Source organism: Triplophysa rosa, linkage group LG23 (genome assembly GCF_024868665.1).
Source record: "Triplophysa rosa linkage group LG23, Trosa_1v2, whole genome shotgun sequence".
NCBI classification, from domain to species: Eukaryota; Metazoa; Chordata; class Actinopteri; order Cypriniformes; family Nemacheilidae; genus Triplophysa; species Triplophysa rosa.
This window is the reverse complement of record NC_079912.1, coordinates 678,621-690,961: the sequence shown is the minus strand read 5'-3', so window position 1 is coordinate 690,961 and position 12,341 is coordinate 678,621. Positions and strand designations below refer to the sequence as shown.

The 12,341-nt window shown below is 39.0% G+C and overlaps 1 protein-coding gene across 2 annotated transcripts in view; it reads left to right on the top strand.

Moving 5' to 3' along the window:
- Positions 1 to 12,341, top strand: part of scn5lab (sodium channel, voltage gated, type V-like, alpha b) — a 186,094-nt gene that overhangs the window by 14,886 nt on the left and 158,867 nt on the right. The window contains exons 1-2 of one of the 2 annotated variants that reach the window (XM_057322727.1): positions 9,466 to 9,965; positions 11,251 to 11,558. In XM_057322727.1, the coding sequence (XP_057178710.1) occupies positions 11,292 to 11,558 (267 nt within the window). In that variant the 5' untranslated portion in view covers positions 9,466 to 9,965; positions 11,251 to 11,291. Of the gene's footprint in view, positions 1 to 9,465; positions 9,966 to 11,250; positions 11,559 to 12,341 lie in introns of those variants that run through there. The other variant, XM_057322728.1, reaches the window with a different exon arrangement.

The window sequence follows — 12,341 nt, the reverse complement described above, 5'->3', positions numbered from 1 at the left end:
TAAATTGAATAACTGTGACTGAAAAGAAGTACAAATAATAAAATATAACTAAACATGTCACTTAATTTACCTTTTTCATTTTTGTACTCATCTCACAAAAGTCTAAGATAACAATAAAATACTTCAACTTTATTCTCGTCTGTTTCCGTTTATGAAACTAGCATTGCTTTATTTCATTTTTTCTGAAATGTAAAATAAATTGTCTTTATCTTGTGCCTGTAGGATTAAAAGAAGTGGGTTGATTTTTGCTGCAACTTTAATAAAAAAGTTACAAATCTTATGAGTGAATTCTACTCTAAAGATGTATATGTTTTTGCAGTTTTTTTGTGTTAGTAAAAAACTCAATCAGATATATATCACATATATTGGTTGATTTATTCATTTTTTTATATTTTGGATTTTTAAAAACAAGTAGAAGTCGTGTTAAATGTCATTTTACCTAGGTGAAATGACCACAGTCTTAACGTAAGACAAGGTATAAGGTTGAATGGAATTTACGTTTGTTTTACACAGAGTGAACGACTTCAACATGAGTTTAGCATGTGTCAGAGTTTAGCATGATGCTAATAGCATTACTGTTGGCATACATACCCCATGTAGACGGAGCAGCGAGAGATGAACTACAGTCTGTACAGTACATGATGCGTGTGCACGCGCGTGCAGTCAGTGGATATGAGAGATGCGCGTCAGTCAGCAGAGACTCGCGGTCCGGTGGACACACATGCGAGTATAAACGAGCCGTGAAAGACAGGCTGTGCGCGCGCACGTTTACATGTTTACTTGCGGCTTTGAGTGTACTGACGGCTGTGACGTTCTTGCCCGCATCACGGGAAACAGAAGATCGGCGAGACGTGAGACTGACCGGCCAGTCACCGGTCGGGCCGATCATACGAAAAACCGGCCGATTCCGGTCTCTTGCCGGTCAATCGGTGCACCTCTAATTTTAACACATAATGTTACCTACTGACGACAGCTGTAGTTAAACACAATAAAACTAGCGGACTGAACCCAAATGATCATCAAAAACGCTGGCGTTTCACTTCTTAACACTTCAGATTAAAAAGCTACTGTCTTCTGTTGGTGTGGATTATGATTTGTGTCTAAACACATCTCACGTAAGGTTGTTTTTCACGTAGCGTTAACTTTTGAACTCATAGGGTACTAGTTATAAACTCTCTCCACCTCCCTAGAATCATATTTTGAGTGTTATTCATCGCCTAAATAAGCATAAAATCAACCAAAGTAAATTTGTCTGATAGCAAGTTTTATTTATTTTTTAAAACAATTGGGATAATATGATTGTGATTTCTTTTGGCCATGATAACCCTGTAGTGAAAACCGGGTATGGTGATAGCCCTATTCAGACATCAAAGAATTTTCCTTGGGTTGGACATGAAAAAATCTGATTTTTGCTGCCACTCTGAAAAAAGCCATTGTGGTTCAGTTTATGAACAAGCTTCAACAGGACAGTGTTGGTTAGAACCACAAAGACGAATCTACATGAAAAAGTAGAAAATAAACTATCTGAACTGATTTCAGTGCGTTAAACAATCTTTTCGATTTGCAAGGACAAGAATTCTGACGAACACCTCAAAAGTGTCTTCTGGTCGAGGTGTACAGTTCTCAAATAAGATAAGATGCAATGTGAATGTTTAGAGTTGAAGAACATCTACCTGTGTCACATTAAAGACACTCTACACCTGTTTTTGACTCGTCTACCGTTTATAGAATTGAAGTTATATGCAATCACATAAGCACAACACTTGTTAAGTTATCACGACGGGAGTCACTGCTGATTGGTTTAATGGTACCTGTTTTTTTCACTGCTCGTCGTACCACCAAGACAGCCAAAAACGTACAAAGAAACTCGGCAATCAAACACACTCAGACAGACACAGGTTCAACCCTGAAGATTTCAGTATTTGACTCCTTGAGTAGCAGAAACGTCTGTTTCAAGCGACGGAGATATGATGACAGGCTACACCCACGCCTCGCTCGGCGGCAATCGCCCGCTTCTCGCTAACAGCCGGCCTTTCAATGCTAATCAGTATATTAATCACTAATTGCTTCCCCACGCACGCAGACCGCTGTTTCCCTGGAAGGTGAAGGATCGGGGAGGGCTTGATTGACAGGCCGTTCAGTGGGCTGCTGTAATCACGGAGGAGAACTCTCAATCCTCGCGCAGTTAGCATGCTAGCAACACACTAATGACGAGGAGAACGTGTCGCCCTGAAATTAGAACGCCCACTGAAATCAGACTCAAGTGACTGCTCGACTCCAACAGGCATCTCGAGGATGAGTTTCGCTCATATTTGTAAAATGTCGAGGCAGAGAGGTGAGGCATGAAGTACTGTAGTTATGCTTAATCATGTCTCGAAATTACTCACTGGGTGGGGAGGGGGGAGTCTGTTTCGCAGGCCTCGGATGATTCGGATCATTGTCTCTCAGTGCCGTCGCTGATGGAGAAATACCACAGATCATCTGTATTATACAACCATTCTTATATCTCGTAATCAATCTGATGTGTTAAACTATAAAATTAGCAGATTAGCAGTTTTTGGGGCAGTTTCCCGGACAGGGTTTAAGACTAGTCTCAGACTAACTCAAATGTTATAGGTGTCTTGATTGAAAACAACTCACACTGACATATCTTAAAGTATTGTAGTGCATTTATTTTGTCTCGAGATGCACACCAGTAATGTTTTTATAAGGTATGTTCTTTTAAAACGATTTACACATACAAATTTAACAAAGGCCTAGTCCTGGTTTAAACTAATCCCCGTGCGGGAAACCACCCCATAGTGTTCAGCTTTAAACAAACAGTGATGTATCAGATGTCAAAACCATCATATTTTGATAAATACCATGGTATATTGAGTAACAAGCCCAGTTATGCTTAGAATACCTAAAAATTCTTTGTATTTTTAATCTAAAGATTTCAACAAATAAATGGAATTCTGCAAAATCTAAAGGGATGTGCACAATTTCGTCTTTGTTTAAATAGTGTCAAACATTGGTAGGTATGTTTAAGGGTTGGTTCAGCCACTTACTCATCCTCAAGTCAAGCCTGTATGACAAGATATTTTGAAGAATGTTGATAATCAAACAACATTGAACTCCATTGACTTTCATTGAATGAACACAAAAGACATTTCTCAAAATATATATTTTTAATCCAGGTTATTGTTGCAGTAGTGTCCTGTGAGAGAACAAAGATTATAAAACATACACAGAATAAAGAGAATGTGTTTGACATGAATTCGGATTAGGTTATTCATGTGGGGAAAGGAAAAGGTAGACTGAATGGACGTGGCATACAGATACATATACACACATACTGTATATATATAAAATAATATATTTATTATTAAAAGCAGATTATTGGGAGTAAATACAATATTCAGAAGTTTTCATCCAGTCCAGTAATAATTTCTCCAGAAGGATTTTCAAGACATGCCAATTGTTTCCATTCAAATTATGCTGTTTTTATTTCTCTGCTTGTCTCATTGTAATCTCGCTGAGCTCACAACTGTGGTAACCGCGTAAGATCCGTCACACAATGAGCATGACTATTCACCGATGACATGACTCACCGCGGTCACTTACAGTGTTAATTAAGAACACGGGGCTCTGAGGAATTGAGCTGCGGTCGCTGCGATGGGGAGGTTAGATTAAAGCCTTCATAATCCCATTGGGTTTAAGGAATTCAGTAATACATTCTATTATGATTTATTCCTCCTCGTGGTTGTAAACCTGTATGTGAGTCTTCCTTCAGTGGAACACAAAAGAAGATATTTTGGGAAATGTCTCGGTGGTTTTGTGTTCATACAATGAAAGTCAATGGAGTTCAGTGTTGTTAGATCATCAACATTCTTCAAAATATCTTCTTTTGTGTTCTGAAGAAGAAGGAATCTCATACAGGTTTGACATGACACGAGGATGAAGAAATGATTGAAAGATTTTCATTTTTTGCTGAACTTTTACTTCAAAAGAGTTCAAAAAGAGGTCAAAGGAGTTTTTGAAGAATATTCATACTGGTCTCTTGCAAACAACATTGAATGGCGTATACAAGTTAGAAAATTGCATCAAAGCAAAAGTAAAAATCATAGTAAATACAAATATTCTATGGATGTTATGTTGCAAGTCTTAAAACAAGACTTGTAAGAGAAACAAAGTATTTACTAAAAATCTGTCTGCCTGCTAAACACCTTATGTTCCACCAAAGTGTTTCCTGTAAAACTGCTTTGAAAGAACACACATTGGAGCGAATGAAAGGATTTTTTCCACTTTTATCTTTCTAAGATATTTTGATCAGTTAAAATGTATCGTATCATTTTGAGATTCTTCTCTGTCTTTAATGTGATAAAGCTCAAAAGACCCAAACAACATGACGGCTTCTGACTTTGATGATAACAGGTCAGAAAATGAGTTTATCAGATCTGGGGATTTTCATTCTGCTACTGAGAAACCGAGAGGGTTAAATTCACTGTATGTTTTCCTGTCGACGGCAAACATTGTAAAATGTCAACGCTAAATGAATTCATCTTCCCAAGCAGAAAGCACAGCTCACACTTGAGTATTAAACTCTAAATCACAGCGCTTGTTAGCTGACGCACCCCGGCGCTTCTCCAGGGTCAACGATTGCTCTTTCTCTCGCCTGTGACATTCTCGTGGTTGTTTGCGTCGGATCTGCACGAGGGACCTTTTATGATGTCATTTCTGATATGTCTTGCTGGTGACAGAGACTGTACTGACATTTGACTTTGGCTCTGTAACTTCTCAGTGTCAAGTGAGCAGATAAGAAGCGTGACTTCATCGGGCTGCCGACACCATCGCGGCCCCTGACAGCAACAAACACCATGACTAAACCTGGAGGAATTCCAAACTAGATCAACAACAGCACCAACTACACTAAATTTGTGACGTAACATGGCGGACCAAATTAATCTACTATCAAAACAGTCACATCAATAAATGTAAATCATAGTCCGTCTAAGAAATAATATATATTAACAAGATGCACCACTGCAATGAATGGAGTGGAATGCAACGCTCTAGCGAAGAAAGCCCCGCCTTCAAGTAGAACGATCCAATCATCAATCGATAAAGACTGGCGATTCTCTGCGCAGTGGCTGAAGCGACCTCGAAAAAGGTGATTTAAAACGCAATTTCATCTTAGCAAACCGAAGTTATGGTACAGTCCATATCAGGTTTAATCATTGATCGGCAATATGCTATTTAATTTATTTAATGCTATTTGGAAATATCTGCCTTCCACTATTAAAAAAGATAGGACTGTTGACTTGCCATGACGTAAATAAATGCCCAGAGGTGTTGCAAACATGACCGCTGAATGGTACGACTTCCACAAACGGCCGTTGGTACGGTTTTGACTAGAAGGGCTCCAGCTACCTCCACTGGGCATGCGCACTTCAATACCGCATCATTTTTGTCAAGCTGAAAACAGTTGATTAATGTTTTTTTTTTTTTTTAAGGTTAGGTTTAGGGTTGGGGTAGGTGTGGCGTTAGCTAATGTCATTTATTGTAATTATATGGCGAGATTTTGCATCACTTCCGGCTGTAGCTGTATGCCTTCTAGCAACAATCCTTGGGTATGTCTTATTTGTAGGCTGATGTTACATGTTCCTCTAAAGTCATTGATGTACACGTGATGTTTACATGTTGACACCCCAACACACATGATTGTTTTGTTTGGCTGCTCTGATGTACAGAGCTCTGGCCTGGAGCGGTCGGACCCGTTGAAACACAGAATCATTATCTCAGTGACAAGCTGCTCTCCTTCATAGCCATCAGAAGCGCTCGCCCCCGCAGCCGAGAGACGGAGGGTAGCGTCCTCAGGTAACCCCGCAGCCATCCACCCCATCGGCCGCCGGACTCGCTTTCGTCTTGTTGCTCAATGTGAGACACCCACTCTCAAGCAAATGAAGCGAGAGAGGTCACATGGGTTTTCTCAGACAAACTCGACCTATGTAATGGAAAAGAAGTCACTTTCTTCATGAGTACTTTTGTCTTGTTTCACAAAACAAGTATTTCTGCTTCTTTATCACAAGATCAAATTACTCGAAATCCTAAACTGTGTTTATAATCGTTTATTTTTTTATTACATTGAGACATTTTCAAAATATATAAATGTTTAACCCCACTGACAAGCTGTCATTGGCAAATTAATGCATAAAGTTTATGCTTAAAACAAGACTAAATGTTTTTGCTAATGGGGTGGGACAAACATTTCATGTTAAATTTGCTGTATATATATTCTCTAAATTAAATAATATCGAATGCAATTTTGCTTCTCAAGTAAACAAGTAGACTTCTCTAGTCTTTATACTGGAAAACAAGTTTTGTTAGTCTTATGTAATGCATCCACTCACAACCTAAAACTGGCCACAGTTCTTTTTTTTAAAGGGAAAAAAACAATGCTAAATACAAACAAGAAAATAGAAAATCTACATCCTGAAGGAAATAATGCAAAAGATTGTGATTTTATTGTTTGTTATTTTTAAAATATCCAATGCCCTAGTGAACAGTATTTAACATGCTAACCTCATTGGGAGTTTTGTATCATTGGGTAAAAAAATGTATCTCTTTTTTACAGATAAAAGGCTTTTGCACAAACAGTTTGCACACAAACATTTAGGTAACTGATTGAGATTTAGCAATGCAACTCTAATGTGTTGAGTTTAGAGACAAGTTGTGGCCATGTCTCACATAACTGTTAAAAACTGTAACATCCACACCGTATGAGCCGGTCTGAAGGCAGAGGGTCATCATCACCTGTTTAAATAGGTCAAATTCACAAAAACTGCACTGAAATTCAATTTACCAAATACTTACATATAACTAAGGACTTTAAAGTTTTTAGGGCTGTCAAACGATTAAGCGCATCCAGAATAAAAGTTTGTGTCTATATAATATTATTTCTGTGTAGTGTGGATATTAATTTTGTATTTATAAACACATACACATACATGTATAAATATTTAGGAAATATTTCTTTTATCAAATTATGCATTTATTTATATTTACCAATAATTTAAATTAATTATAAATGTTTGTTCATTTTAATATTTTTCTTTTTCTATATGCATGTATTTGAATGTGAATTATAAATACAAAATTATTATGAACAGTACACAGACAAATATTATGTAAACACAAACTTTTATTTTGGATGCGTTTGAAGGGCCCTAATTATAATAACTCATTTTAGAAAGGCACATTTGGTCTAGATTACAGCACCGTACATTTCGGACAATCTCTTAATAGGGCATTCTAAGATGTATATATTTCAGTAAAGAAACCGAAAAAGTTACTAATATAGAAAGTATAATTAAAATTCAGAAGAAAAGACTCTCACCATATTCTACTGAATAATGTGTCAATTTGAATGTGTGTGGGTGCTGAAGCTGAAATTCAGGGCCACAGAAGCCGGTGCTGTTACCAGAAGCTGCAGGGTGAGATCTCGCTCTCAAAGGAGAAAACGCAGGCAGAAATTCTGCTGCCAGGCGAGAAAACAATTCCTGCATGTTGGGCTTTTGTTCAGTTCTGCTGGACACAATGTGGACTACACGTCCTTCCGGGCCATGAGCTTCTGAAATGGTGAGGAAATAAAGACAGACATCAGGCTGAGGAAAGACATTCATTCATTGAGTGAAGCAGGTCAACACACAAAACACTCATGTTTCACATTTTAACACACATTGTTCCGAATTTTTTCTTTTAAGGTTTCTTGACTAAAAATAAAAGAATATATACAAAATAAATACTATAAAAATGATATAAGAGAGATGATAAATTGACAGACTAACGGTATTGAGAGATATACACACATTTACACACGCCCACGACACACACATAGCTATTTTTAATTTTTACTAGACATTTTGCATTAAATTAACAGTAGTTAATCATAGGAATTATTAAAGCAAAATATCACTATACAACTGCATTTTACTCTCGAAGCCACCGCCATTTTGTCTTTCTCCGTGACGATCGCGTGCTCCAGGTCGGTGTCACCTCTCCGATAATTCCGCGCCTTTTTCCAAGTCGGAATCTCGTGACATGAAGTGCACTGTATCTGACGGGTTACAAGACAAAGTGTCACCGTTAAAAAGCTTTTAAATGCGTTTCAGCACCCCCCCGTTTGACACGCTGTACTTCCATCTCGCGAATATATCCCAAGATATTACTGAGAGATCACAACAGTCTCTGTTTTAACATGAACCTCGAGGCATTCGAGCGCTTGAATTTCCGCGTTATGGTTTGCGGACAGGTGGTGCTTGTCGGGCAAGGAAAAAGTTTGAACCTGAGGCAGAATGAATTGTGTTCGACTTCCTGCGTGGCTGTGCAGACCGATCCATCTGTAACGTGACGTATCGCGAGATTCAACTCTGCTCCGTGTGCGTTCGAGTCTCTCTCGCGGTACTTCTCCGATCGGTCTGCGCAGCGCCTCATGAAGTCAAACGCCCAATTTCGCTGCAAAATAGACGGCGGTTTTACTCAATTATATTCGTTAACGCGTTCATTTTGATCAATTTCTAGTAAAATTGATCTCACAGTCTGAGCAACTAAACGGTGACGTCACACCTCTCCTCAATTTCAGGTACTGTATCATTTTCGGGCACTGGGGCATGTTATGCCTCAAGTAATATCTCTTGGGTTAAAGCGGCAGTCCGCAAGTTTTTTGGAGTAAAAATGAGCTAAAACCAGTTGAGCAAGTACATGAAAGAACGGTGTTTAAAACTGTGTCACTACCCTTACTGGATTCACCACGGAAAGCTTGTAATAATGGTTTGTAATTTGCCCTGTCGGATCGACTTTTCCGGAGATCCTTATATGGTGTCTTTCGTCTGTGCGTCATTTCGTCACATTCGTACACAGAACGAAGAGGATCCGGCTGTTAGCCAGCGCGTGTATGCTGCGAGTGACAGGCGATTTGTAACGTGTATTCACAACTGTTGGGTAGGATTTCATACAAGGTTTAGTATTATTTATGGCGGCGTTTAGTACTTTTACTTTTAAACGCCAAGCAGTGTTGACATCTGTGGATTCATCATTTGTGAAAAACAAGAAAGAACGAACTGAAGACGGTTTGATCGGACTCGTGCGGAAATTAATATTGGCAAGGCATTTCAAAGGTGGCGGGAACTCCGTGATCTGAAAGGATTGTAAACGGATGCAGACATCGCTTTATTTCTTCTAAACAGGTAAGACACATTTTTAATATTTCAATAGATAACACAAAAACCGTAGCGCACTTGTTGTGTTAATATAGACGGGTACAGTTTCATCGGTTGTTCTTTCTCTCTTTATGTTCTTTATGATAAATGTAATTTAAGCCCTATTCGCCCGGGATTAGTATTATCTGGGGACCTCGTGTGATTTAGAAATTAACGTTACCTCCGCACATCTGTATTTCATTAGCACGGACAAGTGAAGCCTGTGATTTCACTCAAATTTACGGACTTATATCCCGGATATGATGGCAAGGCTTTGCATGTAGTATATATAGTTGTATGGTGTATAATGATTTATGACCGTGCCTGTCAGCATTTGAGACCCGCGTTCGGGGATCTTCTGTCCGGTTCGTGTTACGGGAGTTTCCATGAGAAATAACAAAATGACCCAGCACCCGAAGTACTTCAACACAGCCTCCATTTGCGCTATTTGTGTCTGTTTATGTTCTTATTTGTGTCGTGTTATATCATCTGCCATGTTATCTGTGTTTGTTATGCGCTACTGATGTACACTGAAGATTCTCACCAGTGCACTGTCGCAGGCCACGACTCAAAACATCAGACTCATCCGCGCAGTTGAGCAGCGCCGAATCACAACTCACGTAAAGAAATACCTCCGCACATCACCTGCAGTAGCAATTACAAACTGAGATGGCGACAAAGAGGCCAATCCTACGGACTGCCGCTTTAAAGCTTGGAAACTGCCAAGTAAGTTTTGTATCAATAACAAAATTAAGGAAGTGTCTTACAAAATACTTCAGTATACCTGTAAATTTTGTGGTCAAGAAAGAGAAACCATTTTGCATCTTTTTTTCATTGTATTTACTCAAGATTATTTTGGAAAGATATGGAATTCTATATTAACAGAAAACTGTAATGTATGATATAAATTTGTATATTTGATGTGCTGTTTTATACAGAAAATGAAAATTTGAACTGTAAACAACAACCTATTATACATTTGTTTACTCTATTAGGAAAATTCCATATACATAAGAAAAAGTGGGCTCAATGTAAACCAAATTTTTCACATTTTATTAATGACTTCAAATTGTATGTAGAGCTCTTGGAACAAACAAAAAGCAAAAAAGCACTGAAAACATGTATTGCTCTGAAAACATTGAAATTTATGTAATTCTATTTCTTTCTTTTTTCTATTTTCTTTTCTCTCTGGCAGCTAATGTTAATGTGACTTGAATATGTAATACCTCTTGTTCTTATGACATTGATTTAATAAAGCATTTAAAAAAAAATGTTATGCCTCAAGTTTGATCATGGCAGCAGGGTGTGAATATTGTACTTTATATATGGCTAATGTTCCATATGCATATTTGTATATTTACTATTTGCCATAAGTATTTCAGCTCATTTGATAGTTTTTTATATGATATTCGCAACCCAAAAAGTTTATGTGAATGATAAGTCTGACAAACTGCATATATGCATGTGTATTTATATGCATACGCAGTGCACACACATGTAACATGTTGAAGCTTCACATCAGTTTAGCTGTGTTCAGGTTTTTTATGTGCAGATGTTTCTATTGTGCTCTGTGATTTGTGGCGGCCGTGGACGCGCCACACCGCATGCTTGAACAGATGAAAAATGATCTCTCGTCCAATCATTCAATTGAATGGAGAAACAGATGGCCCAATCTGCATTAAGACACTCACTCACAAGAGCACACTTTCACGCTGGAGTACTGTCTGATGTGGATAATAGCATCATTTTATTTACAGACACGTTCAAAACCCACAACGGTATCATTTATATTCGTGTCATCTGAGAGCTTGTGATGGTCGATTCGTGTTTCTGAGAAATCTGAGAAATGCCAAAATCAACTTCAGTGCAGGCCAGCTGCCACATTACCATAGAACGGTTTGCTTTGTGAAGCACACAAAGACTCGTGTATTAAAATATAAGAAATGTAATATATTTCATAACTCTGTTGGGTATTCTCTGAGCAATAACATCTCCCGTGTCTTCTCCCCAGCTGTGAAGTCACCACTCGGACAGGAGCCTCAGGATGAGAAGATGGCAGCCATACTGTTTCCACCGGGTCCTGACAGTCTACACCGGTTCACTCGTGAGTCCCTGGCTGGAATCGAACAGCGGATCGCTGAGGAACAGGCCCGGAATGCCAAAAAGTATCAGGAAGATCTGGGCGACGTGGAGCCGCCCAAGTCCCGGGCCGACCTGGAGGCCGGCAAACAGCTCCCTCGAATCTTTGGAGACATTCCGTCGGAACTGGTGGGCGTCCCTCTGGAGGATATCGACTCGTTTTACTTCCAGAACAAAAAAGTGAGTGTATCGTAGCGGACCTATTGTGAAGGTCTGAAGAACGCAGATCTCAAAGACTCTGTTCCAAAACGTATTGTGCTGTCTACATAGGATCCTAACTAAAGGCGGTTAAGTAGATTTGGGTGCAATTCATGCAAAGTTGACGAGAGGCTTGGCTCTGTTTTTAAGGTCACTGTTAGCATGTTTCTGAGATAATGACTCTAGGCATTAATATACACGGCTTGCACAAACATCACGTTACGTCGACAGGTCTTTAGTTTAACAAATTGAATCTGTTTTTTTTCTTGATAGTTTTCATCAGCTAGTGAATAACTACTTACTGTATAGTCAACATTTTCTTCTGTTCTCGCCTCCCTGATCTTATCGCAATGCATTATGGGATTGCCTCATGTCCGTGATATCACTCAAGCATTCTTGCGTTGGTTGATTTTGCCATGTTAAACAATGGTTAAGTAAAGGGTGGCTAGCTGTGCAGTTGATATATTAGCGCTGAATGAGAGGGTTAGCGGTCTGGGATGAATAGCGTGAGTCAGTGTTAATGCTCTGGCTGCTGTGCTGGCCTCTCACTCATGCACTCCTCCTTTCACACAAATCTCCATTTCTATGGACTTCAGCTAAAAGTTTTGACTCAAAACTCCTTTAAAATGCCATTTTTAAGTAGAAAGCGCCCGTGCTTCGTTTAAACTCAGCTAAGCTGCTGCAGACGTTAGTTCTAAGCAAGACGACTGAATTGACACTAAACACAGTTCGTTCTGTTACGGGCGTCACAGATTTTCCTGCTCC